We start from the raw sequence: 24353 nt of genomic DNA on the forward strand, positions 1-24353 counted from the left end.
TACAAGGCCCAAATATGGAGCTGGGGTATATGTTTTCTGGTACAAGGCTGCAAAGTCTACCTTCCTCCAAAATGAGAGCCAGCTGTTGAAGATGACGGCCAATGAAGACATGATACCTCCCAAGCGATGAGATCCACTTTGTAGCGTGCTAGTATTATCATAGCTCTGACATCTCATCGCAAAATGACTATTTTTACGACACTTTAAGTGCTTGTGAGTTTTTGTCCATTTTGTTTTGTTGTAATGGCTGAAAAAACATAGCAACCCATAAAAAATAATTTGCGAAAGTGAGAACACATGTTCCAACATCTGGTCAAAGAACCTGTCCCTTGGAGGTGTGCAATGGATTTCAAGCCATCAGAGCTACTAATTTAAATTTCACACGCTGGCTTCCAACCAGTGTGTAGGTTTGCGCTTGTGTTTCCAGTTAGCATGAAGAAAATGGAGGGAGTGATCAGTAAAGGCACCTTGCTGCCTCTGATAACAGATTGTGAGGCTTTAACATTGGGGAATAATCACAGCCGCAGATTTAAGTACGCCTGCACATTCTAATCACATCCAATACAAGTTCAAATAGTCTGTCCTTTAAAAAAACGCTAATACTAATACTAATACTAATGTTTTTAAGTGTAGAACTGCACTGTCATACTCTTGTTGATGCTGTTTGTAATACTTTTATTTAAAGTATTTAAATTGGGTAACTAAAGTAGAAACACCCGTCAGTGTGAAGCACTGCAAAACTGAGCATCCCGATTTATTATTATTATTATTTTTTTTTTAAATACGGGTCTTTCAATTGTACAGGTGCCTTTAATGTTTGGCTGGTTAGTTTTGAAATTGTCAAATCTTCCATTGTAGCGGGCTTCCTGACACACAAATGGATCTTATCAGAAGTCAAGCAACCCCTTTTCTTGACACTGAGCTGCTCAGATTGAGCAAAGGCGCCCTCACATCTGTCTGAAACTGGCACTTCTGCAGGAAGTGCTGGATGAATATAAGCGTATTACTATCCATTACTGCTGCTGCTGTCTGTCAGGAGTTTAGACACAGGATGGCAAGAGGTTGAGTGGATCATCGTAACGACCTCAGACACGTGGGGGGAATCCCCCTTTCTTGAAGTAGGGAGAGTGACCTTAAGAATTCTGTGGATTGTGTGGGATTGATTGTAAATGAATCACATCCACAACAAGCTGAGATGTTGACCATTCTTCAAAAGAAAAAAAGGTCCTTTCTTTTAAACTTTCCTTTTAACCTGTCCTGCAACAAACAAAACAAAACATTACACAACTTTACCTTGGAGTTTTTTTTTTTTTTTTTTTTTTTACTGAGCAATAGTGCTGCAGCCTGGTGTTGATGATTCAGTCTTAACTAGTTTGCAGTCTGAAGAAGAACAACATGATGTCACCAATGAAAATTTAGAAAGCTTAATGCATGCAGACTTCTCCAAGCAGCATCAATATGACACTCAGAGATTTTCCAGTCTGATGAAAAATAGCTAAAAAAAAAAGGAGTCAGTTAATTTATGCTGATTTCCCCAATGTTCAACAAAGGAAATTTAGTCAAAACACCCATCCCTCCTTTCTAACATCCATCCACCCATTTTCTATAGCACTTGTTATCATTAGGGTCGCAGGGATCTGGCGCCTATCCCTTCGGTCGAAAGGTGAACCACAAACGACAACCCCAATTCCAATGAAGTTGGGACGTTGTGTTAAACATAATTAAAACAGAATACAATGATTTGAAAATCATGTTCAACCTATATTTAATTGAATACACTACAAAGACAAGATATTTAATGTTCAAACTGATAAACTTTATTGTTTTTAGCAAATAATCATTAATTTAGAATTTTATGGCTGCAACACATTCCAAAAAAGCTGGGACAGGTGGCAAAAAAGACTGAGAAAGTTGAGGAATGCACATCAAACACCTGTTTGGAACATCCCACAGGTGAACAGGCTAATTGGGAACAGGTGGGTGCCATGATTGGGTATAAACGGAGCTTCCCTGAATTGCTCAGTCATTCACAAGCAAAGATGGGGCGAAGTTCACGTCTTTGTGAACAAGTGCGTGAGAAAATAGTCGAACAGTTTAAGGACAATGTTCCTCAACGTACAATTGCAAGGAATTTAGGGATTTCATCATCTGCGGTCCATAATATCTTCAAAAGGTTCAGAGAATCTGGAGAAATCACTGCATGAAAGCGGCAAGGCCGAAAACCAACATTGAATGCCCGTGAGCTTCGATCCCTCAGGCGGCACTGCATCAAAACCCGACATCAACGTGGAAAGGATATCACCACATGGGTTCAAGAACACTTCAGAAAACCAATGTCAGTAAATACAGTTCGGCGCTACATTCGTAAGTGCAACTTGAAACTCTACTATGCAAAGCAAAATCCATTTATCAACAACACCCAGAAACCCCGCCGGCTTCTCTGGGCTCATCTAAGATGGACTGATGCAAAGTGGAAAAGTGTTCTGTGGTCCGACGAGTCCACATTTCAAATTGTTTTCGGAAATTGTGGACGTCGGGTCCTCCGGGCCAAAGAGCAAAAGAACCATCCGGACTTTTATGGACGCAAAGTTCAAAAGCCAGCATGTGTGATGGTATGGGGCTGTGTTAGTGCCAATGGCATGGGTAACTTAAACATCTGTGAAAGCACCATTAATGCTTAAACTGACTCCCATTTAAAATGTGTGGCGCATTATGAAGCGTAAAATACGACAACGGAGACCCCGGACCGTTGAACAGCTGAAGCTGTACATCAAGAAAGAATGGGAAAGAATTCCACCTACAAAGCTTCAACAATTAGTGTCCTCAGTTCCCAAACATTTATTGAATGTTATTAAAAGAAAAGGTGTTGTAACACAGTGGTAAACATGACCCTGTCCCAGCTTTTTTGCTAAAACAAGGTTTATCAGTTTGAAAATGAAATATCTTGTCTTTGTAGTGTATTCAATTAAATATAGGTTGAACATGATTTGCAAATCATTGTATTCTGTTTTTATTTATGTTTAACACAACGTCCCAACTTCATTGGAAATTGGGGTTGGAGATTGATTGCCCGGGAATCACAGGGCACATATAGAAACAGACAACCATTCACATTCTGATGTTAAAATAATAATAATAATAATAATAATAATAATCATTTCCAAGCTACACTTAATACTATTTTAACTCCACAACACACCAGAATGATCAGGGTGTATTGTTCCAAGCCATAGAGTGCTGAGTTGATCTGAACTACAATTAAACCTCCTCGATTAATGGGGGACAGGGTCAGAGTCCATTACAACTCGTGAAAAACTTACAGATGATTTCATTGAAAATAAAATATGCCAGTGTACGTATAAAGTACGTGCGGTGAAGACTCGCCGTAACTTCCACTGACAACTCAGGCTAAACTTAGCTACTCCCTGAGATGTTAGTCTCTTAGTCGAAATTCATAGCTTTAACATACAGTGGTAACTTGATTTTCGAGTGCACCAACTTACGTGTTTCCCGAGTGAAAACAAAGTGTATCTGCAGGATGAGCCCCACTAGTAGACTGAGTTATAACTGCCTCCACAAACAGGGAAACAGGTCTGCATTTCGATTGGGACCAAAAATCCAGCGCTTGCCAACTGCTGCCCGCCAGCGGCCTTACCGGCAGTGCCGCCGTCGGCTTTCACCGCCTGATTCCCCTGTTTGAGTGTGCTGTGCACCGTGTGGCTCTATTGCAGTTTGCGAGCAGCTGTTGTGCAATCCCGCACTGGGCAGCTCTTTGATTTGACTTGAGCGGCGGGATGATTGAGGCAGGCAAGACCAGGCATATCAGCTATGTGACTGAGACACGGCAAGAGTCAGGAGTTTAAAAGATGACACAGTCGTTGTGGTAGCGGCAGCAGTCCTGCTGAGGAGTGGGTGTTAGATTAATGTTCCTGGTAGGCTCCACTTCATCTCTAAATTTTTTTGAATTGGGGATAGTTTCCATTGTCGGCAAGCTCAGATATTCATAATGGTCTCTCGCAATGTCCAACCTACAGTAAATAGCCATCTAATTCCTCTTTGGATATTTGTGTGCTATTTTGGATCCATGAAGCCTAAATGAAGAGAGACTATTAGTGTTGATTGGGTGTGCCTCTGTTATGTTTTGAAGTAGGCGTGTGTTTGTTTTATCTTTGATCTCACATGGTAATATTTTCCACCCTAAAATCCTGTCAATAAACAAAAACAAAAATCGAAGCCTTCGTCATCTCTTATTTTCTGTGATTTAGTTTTCTGCTCTAGACTTAATTACTTGTCGAAGGATATATACACAGTTGCCTGTCATCTCTTATTTATACGGAAGCGAAGCAGTGTAGCTTTCATAAATAACGTGTAAAGGAAAATACTGAAAAATATTTTTTTCCAATAATGGATCCAAACTCATTCTTTCTTGGCCTATGCCTCGCAACTCCTTGGTTATGCATAAAGTGCCAGTTTAAAAAAACAACAGTCATTTTTTGTAAAGTTTAGCTCACATAATAGCATCACATATTTGTTTGTACCTGCCATTTTCCATTAAATTATTCCCTCCAGATACATTGCAGTCAAAATGCCAGTGTTTGATCATTGGGTGGTCCTTGGAAAAATGCTGCTTTTTTTCCGCATTTTGTCTTTGCTTACACTTTCTCAAGACTTGTCACCATGCACCTTAGTAACAATATAACTAAAGCGCATTGATTGCTTATTTTACCTCCCTCGTCTGACGTGTGTGCGTCTTACATCCTCTTTCACCACATCAAACCCTCCCATCAGTAGCACTCTATTGGACCAAGGAAACTCTGCCCTGTATGGACTAACCTAATCCCAAAGTGGTTATCCAATGAACGCATATGTACACACATTCCATTTAGAATATTTTTCTAAGGGATTGCCAACAGGAAAGGTCTCTCGTTCCACTTACAAGGAAAAGCATATTTGGGTAACTGACCTCCCTGCTAAAGGGTCTGTCCTTATCAGTCAGTTATCTCTTTACCATCATGTTTTTCTTGGCCGAGTAAAATGATTTATTGTTGGTTTTATTAGTTGAAGCTACTGTGTGCTACCTGTTCATTCATGTTGGTTCATTTATTGGGAGTTTTGTCAGTTTTGCATGACCCCAAGCTTAGAGAAAGACATTTATACGAATTTTCGAATTGTAGTTCTTGCATCTGTCTCTGCTGAGATGTAGCTTTCAGAAAGCGATGCAGTCTGCCCACTGTTCTTGCACACATACCTCCTCCTGTCCATGGGACATGATTTATACTTTTTATGCTGATAACATTACCTTTTGTGAGTGAAAACATCAAACCATAACGAAGTCCAGATGTAAGCGAAGCTACTTTGGGTTGTTCCTGACGCCGACTCACACGCTGTCTTGTGTTTTGGATTGCGCTTCGTTCAACTACAGTGCAACAGTGAAAGGTCCTAATCCAAGCCTTTAGTAAATTCTGAGCATTTTTCGTAAACATTGACCAAACGTGTGTAATTCAGCAGTGTAGACCGGCCAATTGAAAATGTTTTTACTACACAATTTGCCGTTTCGTGATACCCTGTGAGGTGGAGCACGGGGTTTGGACTCATTGTCAACGCAGTCGCTTTTTCTGCATATATGCACAATGTGCCTCAAGAGGGAAAAAAAACTTTGCAATGGGTACCCCTCTTTTCATTTTTACGATTTTTTTAGAATCCTTTGGAGAGCGTGGAAAGACAGGCATGTTTATGAAGGTTTCCAGATGGTCCTCTTTGCACCCCCAGCTTTTCTTTTCAGTTCTTGGACCATGAAGGATTAATCAAAGTCAGCAGTAAGGGCTGATGGCTAAACACTGTGGCTCTTTAGAAACCAGCGGAGACCTCTCTGCAACTCCAACTCAGATTCGGCCCCTGGGCTACAAGGCCCGGTGAAAGTTGAAACCTCCACTTCAAAACCAATCAAACTTGGTGAAATCATAAGTGCAGATAAACAAGTTGTGCCCCCTTACTCTGTTTTAGCAAAGCACCTGATCACCTCACAGGCTGAGAGGGATTTTTCTCTGGGATCGAGCCGGAGGATGCGGCCTAAGGAAGGAACACATCCAACAAATTTACATTTTTGGCTTTATTGACACAGTTTGGCCTCTTGTTAAAAGACAAAAGATTAAAGTGGCATCTCCGGAAAGAGTGTGACAACCCAAAAGAACCACGCACAAGATGATTGTTAAAACAAAGCTTTTAATTTCGAAATATGACAGCACTATTCTTGTTCACAGTGTAGCCCACTGTGGTGCGTTCCATAATTATCATTTCGAGCAGGAAAGTGAACAGTGGTGCGGTTGACAGCACAAACTGGAGAAGCTCCAAAATGACAGTATTTGCTTGCTTTGGGAGATAAATAGTTCACAGTTAAAATCTATGTCCCTTTGGATGCTGGCTTTTTGCAGAATCTGCAACTACTGTACGCAACAAGAACAATGTACTATTTCTCGGACACGTGCAAAGAATCTGAGCCAAACAGCTGGTCGACACGGGCGTGCATGTACCGCTTGTACTTTAGCAAGTGTCTCCAGAAACAACTGCATCTGTTCACTGAAGCCTCGCTATAGGTCACATCGCACAATGATACAGCAAAGATAAAACAATTTGCTACCAAAGCTAAGTGCCTCATAAAGCTTGCATTGACCATAATGTAACCTCGATGGGAAATGCAACGACACATTTCAAATATACCTAATGACTATACATGTAAAGCTTGCCAGAAAGCATATGGAGTCAAACATATAGGGAAAGCTGGCAGCTAACCAAGTTCCTTTATGGATACAACAAATGCTGTCAAAAACAACATGAGAGCGAACATGGAGTTAAAAAAAATAATAAAATCATATCCATTGATACATTTCAGGAATTTTGCTATTTGCAGTCATTGGTCCAGCAAATCATGATGTGTGTCATTGAGCACTCGAAAATAATTCCTTCAAATTATGTCCGTTTTTTTGGGAGATTATATGTGTATCTAACTATGAAATAAAAGGTTTTAGGCCTTCTCATTAATTTTACGTTAAAGTAAACACCGGTTTGACTTAAAAAAAAGAAAAAAGTAACTATGTGAACTCTATGTCAACTTAGCCACTTAAGTATGTGGTGCTGAAGTCAAACATGAGCTCGAGGGGGATTATTGTACTTGCCTTCTGTTGCTTATCAAACATCATGGAAGGATTTGTGTACAGTGAAAAAGATGTGATCAATGTGATCCATTGGGAGTAGTTGATTGTCAGTGGATGTTTATTAGAAAATCTGTTTGAATTGTTTGTAAATTTCCCAAAATGAGCAAATATTGATCGTTAAAATTTCTTATTTTAAAGCTTTTTTCACTGTATAATGACAGTATATAAAATAAACTGCGACTGGGTGGCGACCAATCCAGGGTGTGCCCTGCCTCTCACCCAAAGTCATCTGGGACAGGCTCCAGCACACCTGCGACCCTAATGAGGATAAGCGGTATAGAAAATAGATGGATGGATATAAAATAAAAATGCTGAGGCAGCAAATGCAACGTATGGTTTCCATTTTCCATAGCTCAAACCGGCATTAATTTGAACAACAGATGGGTGGAAACATTTTTTATTTCATCGTCCTTCTAAGTGATGGTGTTGGAAGAGTAATTGGAAGACAGAAGATGTCAAACAATAGGGATGAAAATTGGACTTTTTCTCTGCAGTGGTATTTGTGACATTTGGCGATGCTGGGCCAATAGATGTTTCTACTGGTTTAGTTCATACGTGGACATTTGTAGCTTGTTTATTTATTTATTTATTTATTTTATGTTGATTTATGGCATTCTGTTGTTATTAAAGTTGCTTGATATCTACTGCTTGCGTACAGAATGCAGTACAATAAAACATGTTAGGGGTTAAACTTGGAAGTTATTTGCTCGAAGATAAAGGTCTAATGCCGCTTAATATTGTTTGTTCTGCCACTAAGCGATCTCCTTGTCTTGTAAAGATTAAACTTCCAATTCCCATTTTCTGCTCTGTACCCAAGGACATGCATTGTCATCTAATGAAATTAGATGTTGGGAATGTATAGGGCCATTTGGATGTCAAATACATAACAGGACATTGAAGGTCACCTGACCTGGAATAAGTAGACATACTAGCATGTACTCTATAGTCTTTGGACTGAATTTAGTCTTTATAATGCAGACAAATCAGAAAATTATTGGCATAGTGGTTTTGTGGCAAAATGTAACTCATGTGGTTATGGATTTTTAACTGACATTTCCTCACAAAGTGATTAGTACATCTGCCTCACAGTAGATTCTGGGTTTGAATCTTGACTCAGCCCCTCCTGTGTGGCGTTTGCATGTTCTCCCTGTGCTTGCATGAATCTCTCCAGCTACTCTGGCTTGCTCCCACATTCCTAAAACACGCATGTTAGGTTAATTACTGCAGAGACGAAATTGTCTATAGTTGTGAATGTGAGAGGGAATGGGTGTTTAGCTATATTGTATGTATTCTGCAATTGGCTGGCGACCAGTCCAGGGTGTACCCCTTCCGCACCTCTCACCCAAAGTCAGCTGGGATAGGCTCCAGCTCACCTGCGGGCCTAATGAAGACTAGCGCTACAGAAAAAGAATGGATGGAGTAGGTAATTATCAGAGTTGATAGACGCTGTTGTTCACATTCATCCATCCATCCATTTTCTGAGCCGCTTCTCCTCACTCGGGTCGCGGGCGTGCTGCAGCCAATCCCAGCTATCATCGGGCCGGAGGCGGGGTACACCCTGAACTGGTTGCCAGCCAAATTTTTTTTTAACACAACGTCCCAACTTCATTGGAATTGGGCTTGTAGATGAAGGTGTCAGGCGTCACCAACATGGTGCCCATAAGCACCCCTTAGGACCACAAGAGTAGCCTGTAATTCTAAAATTAGCATACCAGTGATGGAACATTGTGATTCCCTAGGAGCGTTGTCAAAGTGAACATTTGAAAATGTAAAAACACTTGCAGTGATTAATAAAAATAGGACTATTACTGTTGTTGATACTGCCGTTGTCGTGCCAATTGTTCTCTCGTCTCTCCTTCAGTCGCTCTCTCTCTATCTAACCTCTGTCCCTCTACTCTGTCTCTCCATCTCAACCCCAAACAGCCAAAGCAGACGGTCGCCCCACAGAGTTTGGGTTCAGTTCAACTTTTCTTTCTTCTGGGGGAGTTTTTCCTTGCCTCCGTTGCCAAGTGCTTGCTCTTGCCGGGACATTTTGGTTTTCTTATATACATACAGTATATATATTGTATGAGGAATGTAGCGCTTGCCATGCTCAATGTGTAAAGTGCCTTGAGATAAAACTTCTGTTGTGAATTGGTGCTATATAGATAAGACTGACAAAGTGTTGCATATTGGTATTTATCTGATTCCTACCTTGTTAAATTATTGTTGATAATTATTATGAGTATTTTCACAGGGATACATATAATTCCATCCATCCATTTTCTGAGCCGCTTCTCCTCACTAGGGTCGCGGGCGTGCTGGAGCCTATCCCAGCTGTCATCGGGCAGGAGGCGGGGTACACCCTGAACTGGTTGCCAGCCAATCGCAGGGCACATACAAACAAACAACCATTCGCACTCACATTCACACCTACGGGCAATTTAGAGTCTCCAATTAATGCATGTTTTTGGGATGTGGGAGGAAACCAGAGTGCCCGGAGAAAACCCACGCAGGCACGGGGAGAACATGCAAACTCCACACAGGCGGGACCGGGGATTGAACCCGGGTCCTCAGAACTGTGAGGCTGAGGCTCTAACCTGATACATATAATTAATTAGTAATAATAAATATAATTAAAGGCATTTTGAGCATTTTTAGAAGTGTGGATCAAACTAATAATTAGTACCCAAGAAGTAGCTCTCAGCTTCGAAAAGTTTGGTGACTCCTGGTATGTAAAGATACTAATTGTTCGGCCTCAGGCAGAGATGCATTTAGTGCTTTTGCAGTTTTCTGTTTGATGAGTATGCTAGATGTTGTGAATACAGACAGCCGGAATTTGTGTTGATGCAAATGAACCTGAGGAACAATTTGCGACTCTGGGTGGCAATATCAAACAAATTAACCCCCCCTCCATCCAGAATGTTTTCCCCTGCTGGCCTAGATAGAGGCGGCCTATTGGACGTCACGTTTCGTGTTTTTGCCCCCTTTTTTGTTTGCATCTTTTGCTCAAGTTTCTATTATAAGCATTGGGTTGTTTTTACAATGTTTTCAGGTTCCTGACTGATCTTTTTATGAGGCGTTTTACAAGCCAGTGCTCCAGTCAGAGGTCAGGTGTGAGCAACGATGAGGTAGTTGTCATTAGCCGGGCCACTTTTTTTCCTTTTTTTTTTGCATTCTTTTTAGTTTCCTTTGAGTATACTAACATTAATTTTTGCTTTAAAAGTGAAAGACACACAACGTGCCTTTGTGAACTTACACGAAAACTGACTTGTTTTCCTGGTGACAAAAATAATTCCTACTGAAAACCACTGAAAATATGATTGTTGATCCCAAATGTATCTTCATGTAAACTAATGCAAACCTTTATATTCATGTGCATCATGCTAAGCTACTTTTTCCCATTCAAGGCATGCAACAATGATGGAAATTAGTTGTGATTGTTTTTCTTATCAATACAAATGTAAACATACGAGCCTTTAAAGGTTAAAAAACAATCTAATTCATATTTGATACATACATTTCAGGCCAAAGTAATGTTAAAACACTGACTTGTTTAAAGTGGAAACAAATATTCATCGTTACAGCAGTTTTTAGAATTGTTTTTGGGAGAACATGTGAGTCTAATGGCCCTTGACTGACAGAGGCCCAAGAAAATAATATTTCCAATTTGCATCATTGAAGTGGTGGGGCTAATTATATTTTTTCACAGGGCAACAAATCCTTCTCAGCGCCCCTTTTGGGGCATGTTCATCATTTGAGCACACATTTGACTCTCTTTCTTCAACTTTTTTTGTAAAAAGATTGAAGATTAATGTACCCACTTTATTCTGAGCCATTAGCCTGTGTGGGGTGGGGGGGGGGGGGGTGTTAAGAGGGATTTTGCCTCTCCAATCTGCTTAAAAAACGTCTGTGTTGACAATCGTGAATGTTGAATATTTACGATCGCAAATCCTCGCGTGTTTGTCAGCGGCAAGTTTGTCAAAACCACGTACTCTTATGATTGTGTCAATGGTCATTTGGAAAGCAACCTAAAGCTCGAACAGAGGAGCAACTGGTTGTGTTGAGTGTTTGTTTCTCACAAGTTATTCACCACAGAAAAATGACAAGATGAAGTTGCAACTGCAACGCAGTTGCCAAAAGGGATGACAGTCAGCCTAGCTTCTTCTCTTTCTTCTCTTCTATCTTCTCTTCTTCTACTTCTTTTCCTTTCGGGTTGTCCTCTTCTATACTCTTTACTCTTTTAATTTGTCTATGTAATTAACAGCAATATGGATGCCCTGTGGCGCCATACTGCCTTTCACAGGTTAGTTTTGGTATTACACCTACTTTGGGGGAAGAGACTTTTGATTGTTGGTGGAAGTATCATTCTGTGTATGATGTGCTGTGTTGGTCATTCTGAGTTCACAACACACTATAAAAGCAGTAAGAACACACATGCTGATTTATTTTCCTGTTCATGTGGCGTCTGTCACATTAAAAAGCATGTGTGTAAACTATTTTACACACAAGAGAAGAACAAAAAACAAAACCTCTTGCCTTTTAATATTTTTAATTATAATACGTTCATTGTTATCATTATCTTGAGTTGCTGATTGCTGCGAGAAATAAATCTCCACTAATTACATTGTGTTACTTTTTGTGGTGGAATAAGTCTGTGTCTCGGCTCTTCTACAAGCAGAGAAAACAGCTGATGTGACTTTCCGCATGTAACAAATGTGATCCTGTGACAACTCATCCTGATGGCAAAGAACACACATCACAGGTCCAACTGAGTCGACTCCAAACGCACTTTCCAGCTGTTGAATCTGATTTATTGTACTTGCGCAGAACTGCGTGGTCGGAAATTCTCCGCGTCCCACCAACAAACTGTCACTATCTGCTTAGGTTCTAACATCACCTGACAGCAGGTAAAGAGCTGCCATCACGTGTCATAATGCAGTACATCACGCGCCTCTCTTGTCTGATCCTGCAAGCTTCACCCCTTCCACCTCTTCCTCTCTGCACTGCCGTTTGCCTTCAAACGTTGCAGCTCTTGGCCTGATTAGCAGCCTTCACCCCGAACATATTCTGTCTGTTCAGCCAGGGGGGATTAAGTGCAGATACATGACATTTCGGGCCATTCCAAGGATCTGAGTCAGCGCATAAACAACTCCTACGCTATGTCAGGGAAATATTTATCTTTGCTCGTACAACTTCTTGAGATAGTGTCAACACTGCTGAGAGACACAATTATACTCGTGGATGGGGAAACAACAGTAAGAGCCCTCGTGGAAATACTGGAGTATCCTGTGGGGAAAGAAAAGTGTACCCTATCAACTGATGAAACACAAGTGATGCCTGTCACAAACTGTTGATACCAGCCTCCTTCGTGTGGCCATCAGATTCATGCATTCACGGAGAAATTAAGGTTAATGTGGGAACATCGTTTCATGTTAACAACCTAAAGAAATTATGGTTTTGCGCTTTTATTCAAATATGCACCCACATTACACATGTGCTACATGAGTCAAATGTCTGTTGAACTCAGTTATTGTTTTGCGTAAATTCAACAAACAAAACAAATAGTGATGATAACATAAGACAGAACTTGAAGTTGCAAGAAAAGTATGTGATCCCTGCAGTGTGATGTATACTCGTTATGTTCTGCAAAAAGCATTTTAAAAAAATAGACAGTTTGTCTGTTGTTGTGACTTAGATGTTCACATTTTGTGACCAATTTATGTAGAAATCCAGGTAATTCCAATCCTTTCAGCAGTATAATGTTGTAGGTCAAATAGTCTCAAAGTGTGCTACTAGTACCAATAGTGGTATGTGAATCACTGCTTCAGTACAGTTCAGATGTATTTAACTTATTTTTAATACATTTGCAATCAATCGCTAAGAACTATTTGCTCTTAAAGATGTATTTAAGTAAAATTTTTATTCAATGTTCATATGCAATACATTTCAATTGAATTATTACTGAAATAAGCTTTTTTCTTTCCTATATTAAAGCGCAGAACTGTGTCAAACTGTCAAGCTGTGCATAATGTTACAGTGGCTTACAATGATATTAAATATACTTACTGTATTAGTAGTAAAGCATTTGTTTTGTTTTTGGTGAACACTGAAACCTACTACACTGTATTTTAATGTTCATCAAGATGGTAGGACTTGGAGAGCAAGGCCAAAAGAGTCTCCAATTAACCTACCATGCATATTTTTGGAATGTGTGAGGAAGCCAAATATTTCTACTGTACACTCTAATAATACTTAATAATCCTAATGTCTGTCATTTTTGTGTTTTCTTTTCTCCTCAGTAACCACAACGCTATCTCCAGGCTCAGGCCACGCCAGAAGATGCAATGACACAGAGAAGGCCTTCTGTGTGAATGGCGGTGACTGTTACTTCATACATGGTATAAACCGGCTTTCCTGCAAGTAAGTTACCTATTTTTCAGTTGGTTTTTTTTTTTTTTTTTTTTGGTCCTTATTTTTTATGCCCACCAGTTGAAATGCAAACCCTTTTTTGTGGCAGCATTTATAATATTCTTCATCACAGCAAGAATCTGCCTTTTCCTGCTATTTCTGTTTTGGTTTGTTTTGTTGAGAGCACTTGATTCCTGTTGTTCTTTGTTTCAGCAGCAGAAGCAACCCGTCAGAGGAATATGCTGCTTAACTGCCCACCTGTTGTGTATTGCAACGCTCATAATGGAGCGGCGTCGGCGTGCTCATCCTTTTAAGTCCCGTTTAGTGTACAACAGGAGGGCTGCCTTTTAAAAGCCCTTTTCAAAATGTCATGAGTCACCGCTCTAGTAGGGAGAAAATATTTATGCCTATTAGGGGCCCCCAATGAGGTAAATAGAGTTGTTGCTTACATTGAAGGTCCTTGGCAAAGGGGATCGTGACACCGCGGCTAAAGTGTACTTGTCGGAAAGGAGCCAGTTGACATTATCATAAAAACAACTTGTTTTTTATTTAACATTGAGATTTTAGTTTGCATTAGCATCACAACCAAGAGTCATTACTCCAAAATACAGTGGAACCTATGAGGTGGAACACAAGCCGCAATTCGGATTTGGAAACCAGTTTTCCAGAGGAAATAATGAAAAATGAACAATTGTCACTCTCATTAAAACCTTTCATAGCCGTAGAGACCGATTTAAAGGAACGTTTAGATATACAGTAATCCCTCGTTTATTTCGGGTTTAGGTGAAATCAGTGAAGTCGTGACCACGTATTTTCTTTTTAATTATTTATACACATTTTAAAGATGTGTGAACCTCCCCACACTCTTATTAATCTTACCCACACTCATATTAACCGCTATACTCCTAAACACCTTTTAAACTCTCAAACATAACATTTTAGACAGTAGTACTACACACTATGTACAGTCTATTCCTTGTATTATGTGTTTTAATGAATTTGTCTTATTTTTTAGTCTTAATGTTTTCGGCTAGCAAGCATTTATGTTACTACAAAAAATACAGCATACACTCAAAATCCCACAATATGGCTAATTATGTGTCATATGAATATTAATACCCGCAATGCACTGAGTCCGCAATCGGTGAACCATGATATAGCGAGGGAACGCTGTGTTAAATGTAAAAGCAATACAAATTAAACTTGAAAGAGGAGAACATTCTTAACTGTTTCACGAGTGTAAAAAAAGAAGTTAACCACTGTAAAATGTAAAACCAATTTAATAACAAAGTCTACTAAACTTTTGTTTCACGTTGGAGTTTTACGTCACATTACTTGTCGAGGCGGCTCATTGATAAAAAAAAAAAAAAGCAGCAACAACAACAAAATCAATTTAAGTTTGAGTGTGGTACAATGTGACATACTTCATGACTGCGGTTCTAGTATTGCAAAATAAGAGACAAAAAGCCAAAGAAAAAGCAAAACAGATGCCCCTTTTAATCCTTTCTGAGAAAGTTTTGTCTGAGAGTATTTTCTAAAAAAGAATTGTGCTTGTATTCTGAATTGAACAACTTGGTTGGACTTTAGAGCAGTGGTTCAGGGATGCCGTGTTCCAGTGAATTATAGTGACAGCTTTTCCATTCCATGGCAGAATGTACAATAAACCTGTGTATCCACCTGTTGCCATTCCTACAACAGAATAAGTCGTGGTTTCCTGCGAGTACAAAAGCTTTGTGTTAAATTAAACAGGACAAGATTTTACACTAAGTCCATTTGTGAATAAATTTAGACGAAATCATCATTATTTCAGTATTCATACATTTTGTGTCATTTTTGTTTGGTGGTATGCCGTTAGATGCCTTCCTTCAACAAAGGTATGGAATGACTGACTGATTTAGAGTTTCCACTGGAACATGTTTTTCCGCCTTTTTTGTTAACTCATTTAATATTCAATCCAACCACTGTGGTAATCCATTCTAGCTAATAAAATCCATTCTTGTACTTGGAACACAAACTGTGCACTCCCTCTTGTAATGGCTGTTAAATATCGGGTTGCATGCTCTGTTGGACCATATGTCACTATATCACAACTACTTAGGCCGGTGTGATGTAGGAGCAGCAACACTGGCGCAGCTTCAGCGTCCAGTTGGCCCCTGAAAAGAAGACTGCTCGACGGGCAATGCGGATATGGCCCCAACAGCCGTTCAAAACGCTATGTACAAATTGGAGGCAGCAATAACTCAATAGCTAATTCACTCACAGCCCCAGGGCATGGCTCCAGAAGAGTTGGATAATGCAGTGAAGGCCCGTGGGGAATTTGTTGCCCCCACAGCCATCTCATTCAATATAGGCCAGGCATCAGCGGGTATTACTCACTGGCTAAACAAGTGGTGCAGACAGCTCAGCCCGCATTTATGCCCAAATCATTCACTCTCGTGGACAAACTTCTTCAAAGGGGAGCACAGGTTAAGACATGCTCCATGAGCAACCGTTATTTTAGTAGTTTTCACCTTACGAATGAAGTACAAATTGGAGTTTAGCCTTGTTGAGCATACAATTAAATGGTGGGCACTCACTGGAAACTTCATTGGGAACCCCTACTCAAAGTATTATATCATTTTAAAAAATACAATATCTATAATAATGACAATATTTACTATTTATACATAATAATAATAATATTAAGAAGAAGAAGAATGGATTTTTCATGAATATTTTTTATAAATATATATATATATAAATAAATCTCAATAAATATTTTATTCAAATACAAAATCTAACTGTGGATCTATAATAAGGACTCGTTTATGTTTATATTTTTAGACTTAGGGCCTATCACCTTTGCTAAATGCACAATAAATCTCCCCATCGGATTTGTTTTTTTGTTTTTTTTTTAAGACAAGTCTGTTACAGTGTGATAATAGAGTACGCAGCTGCACTGAATTCCGATATTTATTAGATTATGTAGTTCCAGTTCTGCCACTTTTACGCCAACTTACCGTCATCTCATCAGTCAGGGTGAATAATTAAATGTTGAACATTATGGCTCTCCCGGGAGGTGTTGTGTGAAACCAGTAAATCGCTTGCCAATGACCTTTTGTTGGACGGACGGTCTCGTTGTGAATCCAAGCGGAATGCCGGTGCTCCTAAAACAGCAACTCCTCATTCTAACGGGACTTTAATGAGGAAAGATAGCTCGGGCCAAACAGACATACTGGTGATGATGAAGTGTTGAGTTATTATAAGATACATTCAAATGTCAAAAACTGCCTTTTACATGCATGCAAACAGAGTTAAACTATTTTAAATTTCCTTTGGGAACGTCTCTGTGTTTCCATATTTCTCTTGATCTTGAAATATGGTAGCGTTTAGAATGTATCACACAACTCAACTGTTAAGCCCTAAACAAATATCCAGAGAGTAATAGGCGTTAGCCCACGTTACATTTTGCTCCACGGGCTTCCAATTGATGAATTGATTAGCTCCAAAGCGCTGCAATGATCTTTCTCTTCTTTCTTTGTCCTTTAGGCCAAAACGAGACTGGGCTTATGTCTTTAAAAGCGATTTAGGACAAGCCTCCATCATCTCTCTCATCTTCTAGATTTTTATTGAGTTTTTGGAACCACCAAGAGAGTACTTTTAATTCTTTATTTCTGTGCAACTTCCTGTTGAGTTTGTTGGATGTATTAACTTGGTACTTTTTCAGATCCTCCCATGGATGTACACATTATTTATTTATTTGCATTTTTTATTATTAGTAAGAATTCACACACAGAAGTGTTTGGCAAAAGTTGTCAAAATGTGAAAAAGTCTGTTTTATTGATAATGGGGAAATATAGAGAAATATGTTTTTTTTTTAAATACGTTATCCCATGTTATCTATTTTGAATGACATTTTGCTATTTGTTGTCAAGGTAAGAAGCTCTAACATGCGTTTGGCAGCTAACCTGGAAAATTGTGCTTTGAAATCTCTGTCAAATTGCATCACACCAGGTTTCATATGTTTTGCTTATATGTACTATAGCTAAAAGGAGTTCAAGTTTCATCCAGATCCAGTGGAACCAAATGTTAATACCACATTTGTTCACTCATTCAGTTCACAGATGACAAATGTGTAAACTTTAGCGGGGGTCTGTTTAATGTCATTTTTTGGGCTTCATTCTATGGCCTCACAGTTTCGTGGGTCACTTATAATTTGTTTATTGAAAGAAATCATTGGTTGAATATCTTAATTTAAAAGAGCTTCCTCATTGTGCATTTTATATTTCATGAAACAATTGGAGGAATGTTGTCTTTTCTTAATATTGTTATTTTAGTATTGTTACATTCTTAAAATAATATCTATTGTAATATTAGCTAATGTTTTTACATATTGCATTACACAAACACGTTGGGCTTTATTTCCGTGACTTGCGCAAGTCCAGCGCTATGCTTGGTGTAACTCTGTGAGGAGGTGGGTTAGACCTGATGTGTGTAATTTCGTAGACAAGCACAGCCAGTGTATTTAAAAACAGGGCTATCTGCACTTTGTGGGCATGAACATAGCGGACTTTATTTGCCGCCAGTAAAAGCGGCTTCTTTCATTCATTCCCCTTAAGTGAGGCCCAATGACAGTCTCACACGGAGAGAGCGCTAAGCGAGTGACTCGAGCATTGTCACGTTGCCGGCGTGGCAAAAGACAATGTGATTAAATACAGTATCAGCTGGTGATAACCGGGGGCAACTTTAAATGTGTCCGCGGACTTCATGTATTTACCCCCACCCATGCATGATTGTTTGTGCATGTACCCCCCCTCCCCCCGTAACTGTGTGCCAGCCAGTGGGATGACTTAAAAGATAATAATAATAATAATAATAATAATAACCTCAACCAACCGACCATTGTCTGTACTGCTTATCCTCCCTGGGGTCGCGGGTGTGCCTATCGCAGCTATCTTCGGGCGAGAGGCGGGGTACACACTGAGCTGGTCGCCAGCCAATCGCAGGGCACATATAAACAAACAACCATTCACACTCACATTCACACCTACGGGCAATTTAGAGTAATAATAATAATAATAATAATAATAATAATAATAATAATAATGCATGTCGGCACAGTGACTGGTTAGCATATCTGCCTCACAGTTCTGGGGACCCAGGTTCAAATCCGGCCTAGCAGTTTAACGTGAGAAATTGTACGTAAAGTCAACGTTCCATTCTTTTGAGTGTAACTGATGTAATGTTTGTACAACCTGTTTCAACCTGAAATCCACACAAGTTCACCTCGCTGTGTTTTCCTGCCCGTAACATTTGTGTGCTCCTTCCCAGATGTCCTGACGGATACTTTGGCCCGCGATGCTTAAAGACTGAACCTCTGCGGTTGCACATGCCCAATCCTTTCAAAAGTATGTTCACTTGATATGAGCAGCTGAGAACAGAGACACAGTTGTCACTGGATTACGTCTGTGGACTCCCGCCGAAACACCCCCGCTACTCCTCCGCACACCCACCAAAACCCGGTCCTCTTCTACTGTCTCCTCTTCTTCCTCCCCCCTCTCAGGTCAACGTGCACCGGGCCGTGCACAGTGGTGTCACCCATGGGAACGCTCTGGCTCTGCTGTCCATTAGTCAAGCTGTTGGTCTAATTCTCTGCCTCTCTCCCTCTCTCTCTCCCTCCCCCACCACACCCTCATTCTTGCGCACTTTCTGGCTCATCCACCACCCTTCTTCCTCCTCTTCCTCCCTCTTTTTGTGGCTTTCAGGTGTCCAAATGACTTTACTGGTGATCGGTGTCAAACCTACGTTATGGCACGTTTCTACCGTATGTCAACTTCCTCTTCTGTCAAATCCCCTCGAGTCACATGTGCATGTGTAGACAAGACATTAGCCTCCGAATAACGCGCCCAGTAGTTGTGTGTCTTCTGTCCAGACCCATAGATAAGCAGGCCCTCTTATTGTGTGTTGTGTGTCCTGTTGTGTATTGCATGTGCATTTCAGAATAACCGCTAATACTGTTCTTTTGTTGGTGATGTGTAGACGTAGCCTTTTACTGAATGTGACAACTACAGTAAAACAAAATGCTTTTGGTCCAGCAATTAATAATGCTTTCTCACCTTAAGTGGATACCATGTGCATGTTTAGCCCTGTTTCCACCAAGCAGTACAGTTCAGTTTACAACCCCAATTCCAATTAAGTTGGGACGTTGTGTTAAACATAAATAAAAACACAATACAATGATTTGAAAATCATGCTCAACCTATATTTAATTGAATACACTACAAAGACAAGATATTTAATGTTCAAACTGATAAACTTGATAGTTTTTAGCAAATAATCATTAACTTAGAATTTTATGGCTGCAACACATTCCAAAAAAGCTGGGACAGGTGGCAAAAAAGACTGAGAAATTTGAGGAATGCTCGTCAAACACCTGTTTGGAACATCCCACAGATGAACAGGCTAATTGGGAACAGGTGGGTGCCATGATTGGGTATAAAAGGCGCTTCCCTGAATTGCTCAGTCATTCACAAGCAAAGATGGGGCGAGCTTCACCTCTTTGTGAACAATTCCGTGAGAAAATAGTCGAACTGTTTAAAGACAATGTTCCTCAATGTACAATTGCAAGGAATTTAGGGATTTCATCATCTACGGTCCATAATATCATCAAAAGGTTCAGAGAATCTGGAGAAATCACTGCATGTAAGCGGCCAGGCTGAAAACCAACATTGAATGCCCGTGACCTTCGATCCCTCAGGCGGCACTTCATCAAAAACCGACCAATGTGTAAAGGATATCACCACATGGGCTCCGGAACACTTCATAAAACCTATGTCAGTAAATACAATTCAGCGCTACATCCATAAGTGCAGCTTGAAACTCTACTATGCAAAACAAAAGCCATTTATCAACAACACCCAGAAACGCCGCCGGCTTCTCTGGGCCCGAGCCCATCTAAGATGGACTGATCCAAAGTGGAAAAGTGTTCTGTGCTCCGACGAGTCCACATTTCAAATTGTTTTTGGAAATTGTGGACGTCGTGTCCTCCGGGCCAAAGAGGAAAAGAACCATCCGGACTGTTATGGACGCAAAGTTCAAAAGCCAGTCTCTGTGATGGTATGGGGCTGTGATTGTGCCAATGGCAAGGGCAACTTACACATCTGTGAAGGCACCATTAATGCTGAAAGGGACATACAGGTTTTGGAGAAACATATGCTGCCATCCAAGCAATGTCTTTTTCATGGATGCCCCTGCTTATTTCAGCAAGACAATGCCTAACCACATTCTGCACGTGTTACAACAGTGTGGCTTTGTAGTAAAAGACTGCGGGTACTAGACTGGTCTGCCTGCAGTCCAGACCTGTCTCCCATTGAAATTGTGTGCCGCATTATGAAGCGTAAAATACGACAACGGAGACCCCGGACTGTTGAACAGCTGAAGCTGTACATCAAGCAAGAATGGGAAATAAATCCACCTACAAAGCTTCAACAATTAGTGTCCTCAGTTCCCAAACGTTTATTGAATGTTGTTAAAAGAAAAGGTGGTGTACCACAGTGGTAAACATGACCGTGTCCCAGCTTTTTTGGAATGTGTTGCAGCCATAAAATTCTAAGTTAATGATTATTTGCTAAAACAATAAAGTTTATCAGTTTGAACATTAAATATATTGTCTTTGTAGTGTATTCAATTAAATATAGGTTGAACATGATTTGCAAATCATTGTATTCTGTTTTTATTTATGTTTAACACAACGATCCAACTTCATTGGAATTGGGGTTGTAATTTGGTACGGTTGTTCTATCATGTTCCCGTTATTTTGTAAATAACGTATCCCTACCGTATTTTAGCAACTCTCCATTGGGTTACAAATGGCTTTGGGATGGTACAAATGGTGAAGCCAGGCATACTGCCATGTGTTGATTAGTTGACAAAAAAAAATATCAGAGAGGACTCACAAAGTGCTTTATATGGTTAAAATACAGAGTCAAAACCCATGGAAACACAAACTAAATTTGCTACACCCCACGTACTACATTTTAGTTATACAGATATGGTCATATACAGTACATATGGTTATAACATTGCTAAAAACAACAAATATAATGGTGGCCTAGTACTATTGCACAGTATGTCAAAATTGTCCCTAATATTCCACCTTGTGATTTATATCAAGGTTGGTTCTATCATGGTTCTTACACATTTTCTAAATATGAAATGATTTGCTTTGACATGATGTGATTGCTGACAGGCAAGACAAGAAACATAACCCTGGTTAGGGATGTCTGAGAACAATTACTTGAGGAGCTAACATCAGCTAACATTCCCTCATGACAATTTCATTACTGCACAGAAAGTCAAATGTACACTCCTTATTTTTGAAATATTATGAAATCTGTACATAGAAGTAAACCCGTTAGATTGTTGGTCTACCATCGGAAAGATTAGGAAGCGTTGCATGGAGATGCATCACAAACATACACAAGCCGTGTTCACATAATCCTACGACTGTCTTACAACTTTGACATCCACTGGGACATTTTGCAAGCTGCATTTGATGACTTCACACACACAAACACACACACAGCTGTTGTGCCGTCACACCAGAGACACTAACTGCTCCCTCAGATGTCCTCACACGCCGTATTATCATTCGTAAAGCCAGGGTCAACTCTGCACCACTAAATACAGCAATAGCAGCAAATATATCCATCAAATGTGGATTTATAACGTTTGACGATGTGTGTTGGACCACTTCTTGCGAGATTCTGCTTCACAGGTTTGGCCTCTCTTGTTGCATTCCAGTAAACTGGGAAGTCATCAATTTTAGACCTGACAAGGAAATGAGGATTGTAGTCCCAGTCAAAGTTAGAGTTCCTAGTAGCAAAGTCGTGTCAAATCAATGGGAGTCAGTAATCACATAACAATGGTGGCACCCACAGAGATACAATAAAAGATGCAGCATACCTGATTCTGCAGGGAAATCAGTGATGCCAAAGGTGGATCACAGAATCAGTTTAATACAATTCAACTAACACAATTCCAGTATACTCATTATACAGTAGGACAGTGCGTTGAACTTGTGGTTAGTATGTCTGGCAAACAGTTCTGAGCTTCAGGGTTCATATCTCAGCTCCAAACTGAGGTATTCTGGGTTTTCTCTGGGTACTTCGGCTTCCTACGACATTCCAGAAATATGCATGTTAGGTTAATTAAGACTCAAAATCAGTGGTATCCAACCACCGGGCCGTGGGCCAGTACCGGGCCAGCTAACTTCCGATCTAGACATGCCGACACTCCGTGAAAAATATGTACTTCCATGAATCAGTCCGTGGCTGAAAAAAAGATTGTGGAGTACTGCTCTGAATTGTCCCTATGTGTGGATCTGAGTGTAAATAGTTGATTGTCTATATGTGCTCTGCAATTGGCTGGCAACCAGTCCAGGGTGTACCCTCTTATCACCTCAAGTCAACTGGCTTACCTATGACCCTAATGAGGACAAGCGCTATAGAAAATAATAGGATGGATGATAAAACTGGTTACAATCTCAGTAACAATTACTTTTAAGTAGCCAGATATTGTCTTTTTCCAGGACATGTACTCTTTTTGGGACTGTCAGTGGCATGTACAGTATTCTTCCTGACTCAGGTTTCTATTTAAATCCCGTTCCTGAACAATTTGGCTCCACAGCTTTTAGAAGTACAGTAGGATGTGGTGAAGCATATCGCTTTCAAATGACAGTAACTAGTAATATAAAATGTATTGCATTTTTAAATTGAAGTAACTTAACCAAAATTTATCTCTGTGTGAAATTGTTTGTAAAATGTATTTTTCAAAAATGATCAAGGTTACAAGTAAAATATTAAGGTGGTTGTCAAGACTGCTGCATATCAATGATTTGTTCACAAGCAAAACAAATACCATCTTATCACATTTGTCCTCCAACTATATCTTTTTTTGTTTTGACTAAAATGCTTTGAGGTTTCAGCTTGTTGGTAGGATAGTTACTGTAAAAGTAGGATATTCTTGAATTCTGAATGTAGCTCATCCACGTGCTCCGAAAGCGTGACTTATCAATGTAGTCTTCAGAGTGCGAGCCATTACATTAGATTCCTGGAAAAATATGAGTGCTACATAAACAGGTCATGTGTGTTTCACAAGATTTAAGACTGTATTTCTGCTCTTTAGGAACAAAGCCAATAATGTATTTATTGAATTACAGCTGCTATGTTACTGTACATTTGTCAGTGTCATGTCCTCACATGCCCATGTAGCAATCAATTCAGTGACATGCCAGTTTGTAAGCAGCTTGTCTGCTTTCTAAGGTGGTCGAAACTGAACATTGCTTATGTATGTCTTGTTTGCCTAATGTTGGCTCAGAGTTGTTCTTCTCCGCGTTCGTTCTCATCCTATAGTAAATGTAATGCACCCTGCTCATTTTTTTGGCAGAAGAAAACGTTGTGTGTGGGAGAATGCAGCCCTCTCTGCATTCAATTTAACTTTGCTGCAGCTGTGCGACGGTATCAAGGACAAAATTTATCTCTGGTTCTTATCCAGCTGCATGAACACATTCCAAGCTTTAGCAGCTTTTTGCGGTGCTTGAGTGTTTGCGAGAGCCCTTTTGGAAATTTCATGAAATAAAGCATTTAGTGTTAATATCATCTTGAAATAAAAAAATAGTTGGTATACATTAAAGGTACAAACTGGACATACTGTTATGGAGAGGCGCTCAGAAAAGCCACCATTTAATCAATTTATTTAAAACATGACTGTTAT

At 39.9% G+C, this 24353-nt stretch overlaps 1 protein-coding gene across 3 annotated transcripts in view; it reads left to right on the top strand.

The window, feature by feature from the left end:
* The window catches only part of nrg2a (neuregulin 2a), a 127474-nt gene that overhangs the window by 90452 nt on the left and 12669 nt on the right, over positions 1-24353 (top strand). For 2 of the 3 annotated variants that reach the window (XM_061702978.1, XM_061702977.1), the window contains exons 4-5: positions 13493-13613; positions 19346-19404. In XM_061702978.1, coding sequence (XP_061558962.1) covers positions 13493-13613; positions 19346-19404 — 180 coding nt within the window. Of the gene's footprint in view, positions 1-13492; positions 13614-18911; positions 18989-19345; positions 19405-24353 lie in introns of all 3 variants that reach the window. The other variant, XM_061702979.1, reaches the window with a different exon arrangement.

This window comes from Phycodurus eques, chromosome 17 (assembly GCF_024500275.1).
Source record: "Phycodurus eques isolate BA_2022a chromosome 17, UOR_Pequ_1.1, whole genome shotgun sequence".
In the NCBI taxonomy this organism is placed as follows: Eukaryota; Metazoa; Chordata; class Actinopteri; order Syngnathiformes; family Syngnathidae; genus Phycodurus; species Phycodurus eques.